The following is a 15,436-nucleotide window of genomic DNA, read 5'->3' as shown; positions in this document are numbered from 1 at the left end:
GGATTCTTGAAACCCCACTGCAAAAATAATACAAGTGCCTGAACCGTGTCATTTTTCTTGTTCTTCTAATGGTTTCTGAAACTTAAAAAATATATATTAATCTTTTTGATCCCTATCCATTATGCTCATCTGCAACCACTTATAACTGAAGGTAAAAAGTACTGTTATATAGTAGCTTGATGCAGGTTAGCAAGCACAAAATATAAATTTATATACCAGTAATAATAACAACATGAGCCTCTTGTGGTGCAGGGTGGTAAGGCAGCAGACATGCTGTCTGAAGCTCTGCCCATGAGGCTGGGAATTCCATCCCAGCAGCCGGCTCAAGGTTGACTCAGCCTTCCATCCTTCTGAGGTCAGTAAAATGAGTACCCAGCTTGCTGGGGGGTAAACGGTCATGACTGGGGAAGGCACTGGCAAACCACCCCGTATTGAGTCTGCCATGAAAACGCTAGAGGGCATCACCCCAAGGGTCAGACATGACCTGGTGCTTGCACAGGGGATACCTTTACCTTTACCTTTAATAACAACAACAACCACCACCTATGTGCATCTTCTAAATAATTCCTTTGCTGTAATTAAGGGAGGCAATCATATCTGTTTTAGTTCACTCCTCTAATTAAATTTAAATAACCAATTTCTCTCAATCTAGCCTGTACCACAAGTTGGCATGTACCACATGCTTACTGTACCCTGAAGCTTTTTTCTGGTCAGGCATTTCCTTGGTTGTCATATATGACAATTATGACAAGCCCCAACATACTTCCCCACTCCGAGGTAAATTTTCCCTCCCAAATCAAATGTTGCTTCACAGGCCAAGCAGCCCTTATAGTATGGTTTCTTAGTTATAAAATAAAACCAACTGTCCCACTCTGTCACAGACAGACTTTTTGGCTATATTCAGCCCGATTTTCTTAACCATTTGACAGAATGACAATGAGGCATTGTTTGTTAACAACTAACAAATAAAAGATTTTATTTTATGAAGAGGAAAAGAGTCGTTGGAATGAGAAGACTGTGCTATCAAATACAAATCTGTTATTTTATAGTTTAAAAGTTCTTTGGTATAGGTTTTAAGAAGTTTCTTTAACCTTTTTTTAGTTTGTACGTTTCCTTAGCACTGAGAGATCTGTTTTTATCTTTGTGAGTTCTTCTGAACTCCTCTGGTTTCTAGAGGGCAGGTACCTCTCCCTTCCAAGAAGTACAGGTTCTGCAGGTATGCCAAACAGAATCAAAAAGATCTCCCTCCAGCATACAGGGTTGAATCTACATAGAGATTTTATTCCAATCCCAGGTTCATAGAATCATAGAATCATAAAGTTGGAAGGGGCCATACAGGCCATCTAGTCCAACCCCCTGCTCAACGCAGGATCAGCCCTAAGCATCCTAAAGCATCCAAGAAAAGTGTGTATCCAACCTTTGCTTGAAGACTGCCAGTGAGGGGGAGCTCACTACCTCCTTAGGCAGACTATTCCACTGCTGAACTACTCTGACTGAATTTTTTTTCCTGATATCTAGCCTATATCGTTGTACTTGTAGTTTAAACCCATTACTGTGTGTCCTCTCCTCTGCAGTCAAGAGAAACAGCATCCTGCCCTCCTCCAAGTGACAACCTTTCAAATACTTAGAGGGCTATCATGTCCCCTCTCAACCTCCTTTTCTGCAGGCTGAACATTCCCAAGTCCCTCAACCTATCTTCATAGGGCTTGGTCCCTTGGCCCCAGATCATCTTTGTCACTCTCCTCTGTACCCTTTCAATTTTATCTACGTCCTTCTTGAAGTGAGGCCTCCAGAACTGCACACAGTACTCCAGGTGTGGTCTGACCAGTGCCGTATACAATGGGACTAAGACATCTTGTGATTTTGACGTGATGCCCCTGTTGATACAGCCCAAAATGGCATTTGCCTTTTTTACCGCTGCATCACACTGCCTGCTCATGTTTAGCTTACAATCCACAAGTACCCCAAGGTCTCGTTCACACACAGTGTTACCTAGAAGCGTATCCCCCATCCAGTAGGCATGCTTTTCATTTTTCTGACCCAGATGCAGGACTTTACACTTATCTTTATTAAATTACATCTTGTTCTCATTTGCCCATTTGTCCATTGTGTTCAGATCTCGTTGAACTCTGTCTCTATCTGCCAGTACTCCCAATTTGGTGTCATCTGCAAACTTGATGAGTAGTCCCTCCACCCCCTCATCTAGATAATTAATAAATATGTTAAAAAGTACCAGGCCGAGCACCGAGCCCTGAGGTACCCCGCTACTCACCTCTCTCCAGTCTGATGAAACACCATTGACAACAACTCTTTGAGTGCGGTTCTCTAACCAATTCTCTATCCACTTAACTATCTGAAAATCCAGATTGCAGTCCTTCAACTTATCCATCAGAACATCATGGGGAACCTTGTCAAAAGCTTTACTAAAATCCAAGTAAATGACATCAACCGAATTTCCACACTCCAGTAAACCTGTTACTTGGTCAAAAAAGGAAACCAGGTTGGTCTGCCAGGACCTGTTGGAGACAAATCCATGCTTACTTCCTTGGATCACCAAATTGTCCTCCAGATGTTTGCAGATCGCTCCCTTTAATATCTGCTCCATTATCTTCCCCACAACAGAGGTCAGACTCACTGGTCTGTAGTTTCTATGATTCTATGATTCTATGACTGGGGATAATGTTAATTTCAACACTGGCCAAACCAATCGGCCTTCTGCCCCCTGCAGCAATGTTTAATGTTTAAGATAAAACCACAATATTTATCATTGCATTTTAAAAATTCTAAATCAGTGTATAGGGTAATCATCTTCTCCGTTCTATCCTCTTAACACCTCTCTGAGTGAGGGTGATTGGCACAACATGACCCAGTTAGCTTCATACTAGAGAAGGAATTTTCACTTCATTGTACCACTGGAATTTTCCCAACACCATGGAAATTGTCAGCCCAAAACCTGGATTCTATGGCTGCCTTTGGACATAATGGAAGGTTGTATTTGATTAAATACCAGTTTGTTGTGACATATGAATGTTGGCTGCTCAAGAAACTGTGGTTTGTGGGAAGGTACTAAACTGGGATTCCAAACCACAATTTCTCTGTGGCCCATTAAGCTCTCTTAATATCCATTGTGGTTATTGTTATGTCTGAATCCAGAAATCACCATTTGTTTAGTAGTCCTGACTCTTTCAGTGCCCCAGATACCAAGCCAGCAGTACAGAGAAGCGGAAGAACCTCCTGTGCTTCCATGGAGTCTTCTCAGGACACCTTCCCCACACTGCCTGCCTCTCTCCATGCCATCTTTCTTCTGACAGTAATGACAAACCAAGCAGGACTGTGAAGCTCCGACCTCTGCCAAGGAGACATTTAAAAAACAGCAGGATGAAAACTCTAGCTTAATCACATAGCGAGAACTTGTTCTGCATGAAATACTGTTACTGGTAGAAGCCATTCACCCACCTTCTGCTGTGCATTTCTCCACTGGAACAAAGTTAGTAACCAGTGGCACCTTTAACAACAAAGTTTTGTATAAGGTATAAGTTGAATTACAAACCAGGCATCATGACACTAGGATATTGCCTTACCACATGTTTGTTTATTTATTTACATTTATATACCACCCTCCCCGAAGGCTCAGGAGTCAATCAGTATCATCAAATCAAATTGACTTGTTTGTGATTAGTGCAAATCTGGTGATTCCATGTTCTGCATAATGTTGAATGCCCAGCATTGCTGCCCCCCCAAAAAAAACCCAAAAGAGGGGACTACTGCTGCCTCTATTACCTCATGTCCTTATCTGTAATCTTTCCAGCGGAATTCAGCTTGCTGTTGCTGGAAACAAGCTGGACTAGTTGGAAGCAAGGTCCAAAGCTGCAAAAGTGAGAATGAGATAGGAGTGAGTTCTATCTCGCAATACCAAACCCCTCCTTTGCACCCACGTATGCTGTTGCAACACCACATCCATTTGATAGAAGGCAAACAAGTTAGGTAGAGATATAAGAGAAATAAACAACAAATCAGAAGGTAAACAACAAATCAGAAGGCAGGTCTAAACACATAAATAACCCCAAACACCTACATCAATTCATTTTCAGTTAACACAGCTTCAAATTTTCAAATTCTGCCAAGATCATGTCCAAATGACTTCCTTTGTTTCCCCTCTCCCCCCCAAATAATCCTTATGTTTCTTGCGCCTCCCCACAACTCAAGACTGAAGTTCATGTTGCAATAAAAAGTGGTTTGTTTAAAAGGTACACAAAATTATGAAGACTATCAGATATGCTTCCTGTAAAAAAATATTATATAAATTCTAACTTGTCTGCTTTGTTGTTTTTCTACCATGCCCCCTGAAAAAGAACAAACATCCTTCCTTGTGACTAAAACAGAGTAATGCTGCTTAGCAAACTGATCTGTGAATAACCCACAATGTACTGTGCCATCCAAATACACTTATAGCATTTAAAGTAGTAGGACTCCAGCAAAGACCAGGGGTGAACATAAACTGATCTCATCCAATCTCAGAAGCTATGCAGGGTTGGCCTTGGTGCATGCTTTATATGGGAGACCCTCAAGAAAGTCCAAGGCAAAGCCAGGCAACTGCAAATCTCCTCTGAATATCTCTTGATTTGAAACCCTATGGGTGGGGGAAAAATCTTAATTTTGATGTGGTCTGAACTGACAGAGAGGAAGATTGAAAGGAAATCTGCTCCTAGCTGAAGAAGCATGCATCTAAACACACCTATTCTCTCAGTCCCTGATGATGAGATGAATTTTGGTGGTCTTTGAGCTGACATTGAACTCAATCTTCTTCTCAGGTCTGTCTGTTAATTCTTGTATTTGTAAATTTATTTACAGCAGTTAACAGCTCTTGATTACTGCCGTAATCCAATCTCAGCTATTATCTCTTACACACCCTCATTCTAACCAGCCCTTTCTGGCAGACCCCTCCCCCACATTGCAATGGCTGAGGATATTCTGTTCCATTGCATGTGACTAAGTGTGCTTGCACACAAAAGCATATACATTCAGTAAACCCTGTGTTGGTCTTAAAGGTGCCAGTGGACTCAGACTTTGTTTATCCGATACATCTACTGTGGCATTCTCATGAAGCTTGCCACAATCAAACCAGAGCTAGAGTCCAGTCCTGTAGCACCTTAGAGACCCACATGATTTGGAGGGATATGAACTTTGGAGAGTCACGGTTTCCTTCATCAGAGCTTTTGACTCTAAGGGTTATTCTTTGAAAATATTACACAGTATCTGACAAAGTGCGTTTGCACAGAAAAGCTTATACCCAAAATTAAACTTTGTTGACAATCAAAATGCCAGTGGACTCAAATTTTGTACAATTAATTTAATAGTGGGGTATATCTTTAGATGGTGCATTGTTTATACACGAAATTAGAAGGCACAAAAACTGGCTTGCAGGAATGAACTGCCGCCCTGTAGAAAGGCAGACACCTGTCAAATCTTCCCCCTCCCGCCAGCCTTCCACCGCCAGGTGAGCCCCACTGCCAGGCGGACACCTGGTGCTTTGCCGCGTCAAAGAGGCGGCGCTAGGCCAGCCTGAACACGGCCGGGGAGGTTTTGCCCGCGCCCTCTTTCCCTTTTCGCACGCGGCTCCTCGCCGCCACCGTCGGAAGCGCGATTTGTGTGTTCCCTAGGCCGGAACAAAGCCCTCGGCCCACCTCTCCCCTCTGCCCCATTCTCCTCAGCAGCCGCTGCGTGGTCGTGAAGCGGGGGGAGAGGGCTGCCATTCGGTCCATAGCCTGCCTGCCACAGGAGGGCGGGGGTCGCCTGGCCCTTTTTTTGGACCGCGAGCTCTGCAGGGGCAACGAACAGCCGGTGTGCCCCCGAGGCGTCCTGAAGGGGCCCGGCTCTGCAGGATCAGGACGCCGCCGCCGCCGCCATCCGAGGCGCGCTCTCTTGGGAGCGGCCGCTCTAGAAAGCGGCAGCGCCTGATCCTGCGCCGCTTGTTGCCTCGACGGGCGCTCTGTGGGTGTCCTTCCCGCCCCGGTCAACGCGCAGAGGCTGGCAGCCACAGGGGGACATGAAGCCTGTCTCGCGTTTGGTTTCCGTGTAATCCAACAGGTCCAGAGCTCGCGGTCCAGGTATCCGTGTAATCCAACAGGTTCGGCCTGAACTTTCCTTACAGGCCGACTTACCTGGCTTACTGACCTCCTAGGGAAGTAGGCAATGAGAAGTCCCACAACAGAGGGAAGTCCCACAAGGATTGATATTGGGGCGCGAGGGGGGATTTATTCATCAATGATCTGGAACTGGGGGTGAATATCTTATGGCCAGTTTGCAGAGGACACCCAAATATCCAGGAATGCGAAAACCAAGGCTGAATGTTCAAGAGAGGACTTCATAAATTGGACGAGTAGGTGATAACGTGGCAAATGAAGCTCATTGTTCGTAAGTGCAAAGGCAATCCACATCTGGATGTCTGATGCCTATGGGGTTGCCATAAATCAGCTGGGACTTGGCCCCATTCCACCACCATTTTGCTAATGTATAGTTTTCGGGTTGTACAATATGAGCCATTGACTGGCCAAGATACTAATTTTCCAAAGTAGGGAAATGTTTCAAAAAGTCATCAGTTGAGTGCGGGGTGTACCATAAGGTTGCAACGAAATTAAGTGGAAAACAAAGTATCTCTTTGGTCATCATATAGCGCATGATGAATGCTCATATGCACAAGATAGAGAGAAGATCCCACGGGATGACCCGCGGGCAGGTATAGTAGCGATGATAACCGGGATTACCAGGGCAAAACAATCCACCTCGATCGATTCAGGAAGGCGCCCCGGCATGCAAAACGGACCCAAGGCACAGCTACCAGCAACGTAAGCAAACTCTCCTCCGCTCCCGCAGATCTCAAAGGTAGCTCCAGGTCACGTGTCCCAAGAGAAGGCCGGACTGCCTCTGCCTCCGCCTCGGCCCTTCCTCGAGACGACTGATAGCTCGCACTTCCAATCACGGCGCCGCAAAGGCAGAGCTTGGCGGAAAGGAGACGAGGGATTCAGGAGGTGTGCGTGATCGACAGCCCGAGAGCTCAATCGCCGCGTGGAGATTCCCTCCTCGTTCCCCACCCACCGCCTGTAATGGGCGGGGGTGAAACAATGGGAGGAAAAGGAGGTGGAGGCAGGAAAATGGAAGCGGCGAGGACGGCGGTGCTGCTAACGGCGGCGGAGAGGCGAGGCGAGGGTGGCGGCGGCAGTAGTGGCCCGAGGCGGCGGGCGACGTCGGCGGCTCGGTTGCCTGCGCTTGTGCTGGCGGCGGCTCTTAGCCTGTGTGAGTGCAGCGGCGCGGGCTCTGCCTGCGAGCGGGGAGGGGAATGGGGAGAGGCGGGCAGGCGACGGAAGGGCTCCTCCGCACGGGGAGCCGAAACGGAGCGCCTGCCGAGCCCTTCCTCTGCGACGGGCTCGAGGGAACCTGGGCAGCGGCGGCCTCTGCAGCGCGAGCGGACGGGAAAGCGGCGGCGACAAGCGCTGCTCTTGCAGGGCGGATCATGATGGAGGAGGTGGGGAGGGCTCCGGGTGGAATTTGAGGAGGGCGACATTGGAGGGTCTTTCTCCCCCCCCCCCCCGTGAGGCGCTTGATATTCTCGCCGCCGCCAGCCCTGCAAAAGGATCCGCGTGTCGTGGCCGTGGCCGCCTCTACGTGGGACTCGATTAGCGAAAGAGCCCGGGGCCAAAAAGGGACTAGAGAACCGCCAGCGGCTGGAAGGGTGTTTTTGTGGTGTGCCCTCCACCCTGTTGCCTTAGAGGAGGCTTAGCTGAGAGTCGTATCAGATAAGGTAATGCGGGGACGAGACTGGGTTGAATGGGGAGGGAGAGAATCGTGGCGTCCTTGAAGCGATGCCTCTTTGCCGGTCACAGATAAGCCTGGTAGGCTGGCGCTAGAATTGTATTTGGTGTTGTTTTCTTTTAATTCCCCACCCTTGCATTGTATTTAGGGTGGACGTGAGGGGCAGAATAACCCCCCTGGAGCTGTATGGTGACGTGAGGATTCAGTTGGTGGGGCCTTGAAATTATTGAGGCTGTGGGAGGCACAACTAGGGTTTAGGGGCTCTACTCACCAATGGACTGAATCCCAAATGCCATGAATTAACTTCTCAATGCCCTTGCAAAATGTGAATGCCTCACCAGGTGTGCTCAAGTCAGCCTGCCTCAGCTCTTCCCATGTGTTACCTCAGTTGGAAATGGAAGGGGGGGGCAAGATCTTGGATGTACACAGCAGTTTGTTTCCCCCTGTATGCATGGCTTCTAGTCAAGCTGTTCACATTAATTCACAAGTGACAATTGTCAGAAATGTCACCCATTTGCTAATTTACTATATCACCTGCCATTCCTATTTGAAGCCTTCCTTACATGTTTTTCCTTGCCTTTGCAAATGATCCTCATTTCCCCCATGTTATGTTCTGCCTTACACAGTGGAGGCCCTGTTGGCTAGCAGCATCAAATAAAAACATTACTAGCCATGAGCTGGATGGATTTTAACTTTAGTATGTCTGTTAATTGCTGTGGAGACTTTTTCATGAGAAAGCACTTTGGGAAGATCTGTGACTAAGTGGTAGATCATCTACTTTTCTCAAAGAATTTCTTGTGCTCAGGAGCCAGTATCTAAGTGTAAAAAGATTAGGAGCCCTGAAGCTTTTTGAATTTTCAGACACATTTAGAATTCTGACATAGGATAGATGGTGCAGCTACAAAATGGCTGCTGCAGGAGGTGGAGCCAATCACAAAATACCTCCTGTCACACAGAGACTGTGCTGTGGGGGCAGCTGCTGCTAAACCAATGTTTTTTGTTTTTTTTAATCTGCAGTCAATCACATTTCTAATGGTTAGTCAGAAGCCTTGCTGAGCTATAGCTCCACCTAGCCTCACCCACTTTCTGAAAACCATTGAGTAGACCTGGAAAGGTGTTGATGGGTGCCATGGCATCCACAGGAACCATGTTTGGATGCCCTGGATTAGATAACAGGTGATGTGACTTAATAGCTAAAAAGGCAAATGGGATTTTGGGCTGCAATAAAAGAAGTATAGTGTCCAGATCATGTATGGTAATTTTACTGCTTTACTCTGTTCTGGTAAGACCTCACTTGGAGTACTGTGTTCAGTTTTGGGCACCACAACTGAAGAAAGATGTAGAGAAACTGGAGCCATGTCCAGAGGTGGTCAACGAAGATAGTGAGGGGTTTGGAGGCCATGTTGTATGATGAAAGGCTGAAGGGGCTTGGTCTGTTTAGCCTGGAGAGAAGACAACTAAGAGGTGATAAGATAACCATCTTCAAATACTTATGGGGTTGTCATATAGAAGATAGAGCAGAGGTGTTTTCTGTTTCCCTAGAAGGGCGAACCAGAACCAACAGGCTTCCTTGGGAGGTGTTGGGTTCTCCTTTGGAAGTTTTAGAACAGAGGCTGGAAAGCTAGATAGACAGAAATGCTGATTTTATGAACTTAGGCAGGATTGTGAGTGGGTGGGCAGGAAGGGATGTGCCAGTCTTTGTCTCCTGTGGCCCTTCCTTGCATACCCAGGAAATTGCTGATCGCCACTGTGGGACAGTAAGTAAATTTCCTCCAGGCTAGGCTGGGTTTTGGATATCACTTGGGCATGAAATTGGAATCACTGTGGGTAGATAGGTAGTTGTGAGTTCTTGCACTGTGTGTGGGGATTGGGCTAAATGACCCTGGATGTACCTTCCAACTTGATGATTCTACCTTTGCCTGGTAACCTGGAGAGCCATTGCTTATCTTAGTGTTTGGCTATGTATAAGGTATCTTCATGTACACTTTAGCCCTTTTCAATCTTTTGAACATACCTGAAATTTTTTTAACCAGTCCATGTGAAACCCATTGATTGGTAGCTTTCCCCACGGAGACAGGCATTTTTGGTGTTATAAAGGTCCCTCTACGCTCCATCTAGGGCCCGAAGCTTGCCAGGGGCCTTCTGCAGTCTAGTGTTTGGCAAAAAACCCAAAGGACATCCCGAACCTCAAGAAAGGACTCAACTTGCGTGACTCCAGGTCAACAAAGCAGTAGGAGCCTCAAACAGCAAAGGTTTCAATGGCTGGGTCCCCTCCACTTCCCACCCCCTGCACAGCCCATTATTGATCACTTTGTGGTGGGACAGGTTGACCTGCCCATAATTAGGGTTGGGTGCTTTGGCACCCGAAGTGGCTGTTCTCTCCCGGCGCAGCCAGAGCCACACCGTGGGGGGGGGGGGAGAGACGCAGGCATCAGCGCACCAATGGACGCACACATGTAGCCGTGGAGCTGCATGTGTGCACCTGCCGGTGTGCTGACGCCCGCGCTTCCTGTCTCCCCCCCCCCCCCCGCGGCGTGGTACTGGCTGCGCCAGGAGAAACTGGCCGCTTTGGGCACCAAAGCGCCCTACCGTAGCCCATATAAAGGAGTTAATTTTAAAAAATTCATCATGGCACATTTCAGGTGCACCAATGGCACACCAGTATGCCCTGGCATGTTGGTTGAGAATCCCTGTTTTAGTCCATGGCTTGGTAACCTTGTGCAATGAAAGAGCTGAACTGCATCAAAGAAGCAGCTAGTGCTCAACCTAGAGCTGGAGTAAGGATGTCTATTCGCATAACAAGTATAGGCTACACAATTGGTAATTGGCATGTTAATAATCCATAATGTTTCTGAAGCCCAAACACTAGTTGTTGTGAGTCTTTTATTAGGAAGGGGTACACATGAGGTCTCTCAGTAGCCCTCTGTGCGATTGGCATAAATCTACACGTGTACCCTGCAAATCTATACGGGCATAAATCTACACATAGTTTCCATTTGGAGTGGTGTCATCTGTTCACTTATCATCTCTAAGAAGCACTGTAGCTGGATATATTTTTTTGCCTTCCATTCCTTTCACCTACTGGTTAGTGAAAGGAGCATCCAACATACTCCTCCACTATCTTCACTTAAAGATTGAATTTGCTTCTTTTAAAGAGCTCTTATTTGGTCTGATATTTACAGATATTTAGCCTGGTATTTGGCTTTATTTCATTATACCCTGACATTTCTCCTCAATGGGGACCTAAAACTGCTTAAAGCTGTTATTCGCTTTTCCATTTTATCTTGACAGCACCCCTATGAATTTGCTTAGGCTGATAAATGATTGGCCCCAGGTCACCCAGCAAACCTATGTGGCAAAGGTTTCAGACCCTCTAACCCAGTACTAACTGTTCTTGATTGACAACAGCAAGTTGCATGTTCCATATTATCACGTTGTAACAAGGCATCTCTATAGCAGTTTTCTGGGTGTTTCGGATATTCAGTTCATTTAGGACGTAGCACAGTGTGAGTCCTGATCTAGCCCAGTGTCATCATATCTTGGAAGCAAAGCAAGGTTAGCATTTGGAGGGAGACCACCAAGGAATTCTGGGATCTCTGTGCAGAGGAGGGCAATGGAAAACCATTTCTGAATATCTCCTGCCTTAAAAATCCTATATGGTCGTCATACGTTGTCTGCAACTTGATGGCACTTTCTACCACTACAAACCTCTCAGCCTGAAGAGTGCTGAAGGCAGAAAAAGTATTTCCTTCTGTATCCAAGGCACAGTATGTGAGTTGCCTCTGGCTCTAAAAGCCACCATGGTGTAGTGGTTAAGAGTGGCAGCCTCTAATCCAGTGGTTCTCAACTGCCATAATGCCACAACCTCAACTGCGGTGGGGGCGGAGTGCAAACGTGTGCAGGCATGCACACAGGTGTGGGCATTTGCACAAACGAACAACAATCTGGAGGTGGCGTAGAGGTGGCCAGTGCCATGGCTCCGCCACTGGCCGCTGCCGCCACTAACCTGTCCAGGTGATCCCACTTGGGTTGATAACCAATTCTCTAATCTGAAGTACTAGGTTTGATTCTCCACTCCTCCTCAACATGCAGCTAGCTGGGTGACCTTGGGCTAGTCACAATTCTCTCAGTCTCACCTACCTCACAAAGTGTCTGTTGTGGGGAGAGGAAGGGAAGTAAAAAAAAAAAAAAAACAGCTCTTCTCTTAGAAAGTCTATGAAGGTCAGTTTCAGGTTTACCAAATTTAAATAGTGAAGTTGGAAATAACTATTTTAAGTGGAAATGATAAGAGGATCATTGGGTCAGTATTCTAAAAAGTTGTGTTAAGATATGCAGTCATCTCATTTTTGTTACTTTAATTCCATAGATGAGAAATACTGCTACAATGCATTATATTTTCTAAATGCCTTAAATAGGAGAGCAGAACTTTGACGTATGAACCGTTCATCCTAAAGAGTACATTTACTGCTATCACCTTAGTAAATGCTAAACTACCCAAGAGCAGTCTTAGAGATCATACTTTAAAAGCCATCAATTTTCCTTAACTTACTTTTAGTTAACATTGCTTCTTTTAATTTGTACACTTACAGATCGCATGAGGATAAAAGAAATCTCAGCTCTTGCTAATAGAAACCCTTTATGGCATTCTTTAATAGTCCCAGTTGGATTCACGATTCTTTTGCAGTCTAAATATTTTCTTAACCCAGTTTCATTTTAATAGATTTTAATAGAAATAGTGTGTTTATACACAGATTTGGTGGGACATCGGAAGTCTCCCCCCACCTGCCTCTGTTAAATATGTTTTTGGAGACCATTGGATTCATGAATCTAAGCTTCTTTTTAGTTTTGTCCATGTCAAATGACGGCTAAAGATTCTGTTTTTACAGAAATGTAGGCATTAGCGGTACTGTTGGTCATGTTGAGACAGGAGAGGAGAAATTACCTGCAAAGCAACATGTTTTGCTCTGTTTATACCTTTGTTACTGCAAGCATATGATTTAGACTGTGGAAGTAGTTTTGTCTCTTTATATAGGTAGTATTTTTAATCTTGCTTTGATTCTGTGCGTTGAAGAGCAAGTAGACAAATATGAAGTAAACATAAATGATCTGAAAGAAGGCTTTCTTCATAACAGGCTAGTTGTGTGATTGAAGGGCTAGCATTACAGGAGTTCTGATGTGGTTATCACCCCCAACACTTATTTTGAGTTGATAGCTTGCTGAATATTGCATTTTTGGAAAATTAAATGGTTACTGCAAGGCTGTACTAGTCAAGGAAAAATGTTTTCGTGTTCTAGTTGGGTTTTTAAACTGCCATGAAATAACTTGCTAGTTCTGTTGCTTCTGTAAGGGTTGTGGAGGCTTTTGACTGGTGACTCTTTACCTTTATGCACAGACGTCAACAAATACCTGTTTCAAATTACAGTGATGTTATGCAGAACCCTTGTATGTCATCTTAGGACTTGCGTGTGCTGTCTTGTAATTGTCCATGCTAGATAAGATTAAGTACCTAGACTCAAAGTTTGAAATACTAGTGGTACAGATCACTGGGCTGTGGGGTTTTTTAAAATGTAGTGTAAATGTTCACTAACTGATGACACAGTTCTAATAACTATCATTAAGGGAGTTTCTGTTGAAGGAATTTTTTGTGCTGGCAAGAAGTAATTGAGTTTCCTAATATCCATTGAATATATACTTTTAATTATCTCCAGAAGGGGCAAGACTTAGTTGACCATTGGGATCGTGTGGTGCTTAAGAGATTAATGTAAAAACAACACTAACATTCTAGTCCATAAATCAAATGTAGCCTAAAGATGTAAAGTTTCTAGAAATTTTGAAGGCACAAAAGTTATAGGGAAAAATGGAAATTTTGGTAAAGATTGAAATATATGCAGTATTTACTGTACTATCAAACCTAAACTAAGTTTGCTAATTTTACTGCTTTAACAACATTAATTCATTTATAACTTAGCATAGAAAATCATAACATTTGACATTTATGGAATTAAAGAATTACAAATTTCTTATTTTTTTACAAGCAGAATTGTAAGTTTACCCAGTACTTAAGAGACAATGACAAGCTGATGCAGCCTATGTTATCTTAGCACATATACCTTGGTTCCAGATAGATGCTGTCGCCTTCCTTTTGTGGTCCCTTCCAGGTATATGCCATCTTCTTCCTTCTGTGGCTCCTGGTTAGAGAGAGCTCTGTTCTCAGTGAAACTTTCAGAGTTTTTCTTTTGAGATCTTTGGTGCAGTTTCTGCTCAAATTTCTTCTGATCTTTTTGTCCTCCAGCATTGTTTCCCAATATGAGGGTATGTATGTTACAGTGATTCCAGGGGGAAAGTAGAAAGGTCAGCCACAAGGGAAGAGTCAGGTTAAAAGGACAACAGAAAATGTGCAACAATTGAGAAGCAACGAAAGCCCTGCACACTCCCCTCATGACAATTAGGTATCCTTTGAGATGCAGAAATGCATCTTGGATTTAAGGAGTGTCTGTGTCTATAAGACTACTTTGTCTTTAAAAGCATTTCATTCTAATTTCCAATTTCCCCATCAGAAAATGGGGAAATGGAAAGCCTTTCCCTCTGCTTAATCTTCACCCCCCACCCCACCACCGCTTTCTCAGATCTCCAAAGTTGGTGACTGGCTTGCCCCAAATAAAATATTTTTTCTCAAATCAATTTCTGCCTTAAGGAGACTGTTAGTCCACATCTAGTTTGACAAATGGTGTTGTGTGCACTGTAGACTTTGTTACATTATGAGAAACTTTTATAGTTGCATAATTTAGGAAATAATATTATCCCTAACGCATATTACTGTGTGCATGTTTGTGCATAATGTGTGCTTCTGGTTCTCTGTCCTTAGCATTGATGACTATCAGTTTTGCTGCTAGCAAAAAGAATCCTGTGTGTCAACTTTGAAACAGGTTGCCCTGTTTTTGTTTAATTTGTTTTAAAATGTTGGTTTAACAAATATTGGTCTAGATACCCTAGAACAAGAAGCATCATTCTACCTTTTCTTTGAATTGTTGTTGGTTCTTGATAAATTACACTTGGGAATATTTTTCTATGTTAGTAAAGGTTGCACTTTAGAGGTTGAATGACATGCTCATTGTGTAGTGATCAAAACCCAAACTAGCCTCTGGCTAATTACAGATTACTCTGAACTCTGCCAACTGTAAACTCATGGCTTTTCCTTCTGGCATGTCAAAAACTATATGTTCAATTGGGAATGATTTGCAATTGTAATCTGAAGGTAAGAACTCATACTCATAATAGCCATATGGAAGTAAATAACTTTTTTTTTCAATATGAGGATGACTTCAGCATCCCCTGTGAATGAAGATTAATTTGTCCCAGGTAGATACTGTGTTGCAAATTATCAAACAATAATTTCAGTGTAACATATATGAATGAGTATTCTTTCCTTAGCTGTTAATGTCCTGATGTATGGAGATAATTATTAAAAATAAGTATTCACTTCTAGGACAGTTTCATGTAGGTATAGGCAGACTAATTGAAGCACTTTATGGACTAGTACATAGGCAGACAAATACCAGCCTGTGTGTCAGATAACAGTATACTAGACAATTGTGCTTGGCTGCAGGCAGTGATGTGGGTTTTCTGG

The 15,436-nt window shown here is 44.4% G+C and overlaps 1 protein-coding gene and 1 long non-coding RNA gene across 3 annotated transcripts in view; one reads left to right on the top strand and one right to left on the bottom strand.

Annotated features, from left to right (window-relative positions):
- Nucleotides 1-997: 997 nt before the first annotated feature.
- On the bottom strand, nt 998-6,936 carry LOC143839773 (uncharacterized). Of its 2 annotated transcripts, none has more exons than XR_013231853.1 (3): nt 6,162-6,936; nt 3,781-3,867; nt 998-3,348 (listed from the first exon to the last, which is right to left on the bottom strand). It is a non-coding gene; the product is annotated as an uncharacterized LOC143839773 (long non-coding RNA). The 2 variants fall into 2 exon arrangements; XR_013231852.1 differs by having other exon boundaries at nt 6,765-6,936.
- A 32-nt stretch (nt 6,937-6,968) lies between these two features.
- MPZL1 (myelin protein zero like 1) overlaps nt 6,969-15,436 on the top strand; it is a gene marked incomplete at its 5' end in the record, with an annotated part of 35,854 nt that continues 27,386 nt past the window's right edge. Inside the window, one exon of the mRNA XM_077344292.1 lies at nt 6,969-7,293. Coding sequence (XP_077200407.1) covers nt 6,969-7,293 — 325 coding nt within the window. The remainder of the gene's footprint in view (nt 7,294-15,436) is intronic.

This window comes from Paroedura picta, chromosome 6, assembly GCF_049243985.1.
Source record: "Paroedura picta isolate Pp20150507F chromosome 6, Ppicta_v3.0, whole genome shotgun sequence".
Lineage (NCBI taxonomy): Eukaryota > Metazoa > Chordata > Lepidosauria > Squamata > Gekkonidae > Paroedura > Paroedura picta.
This window is presented reverse-complemented; position numbering and strand designations above follow the sequence as displayed.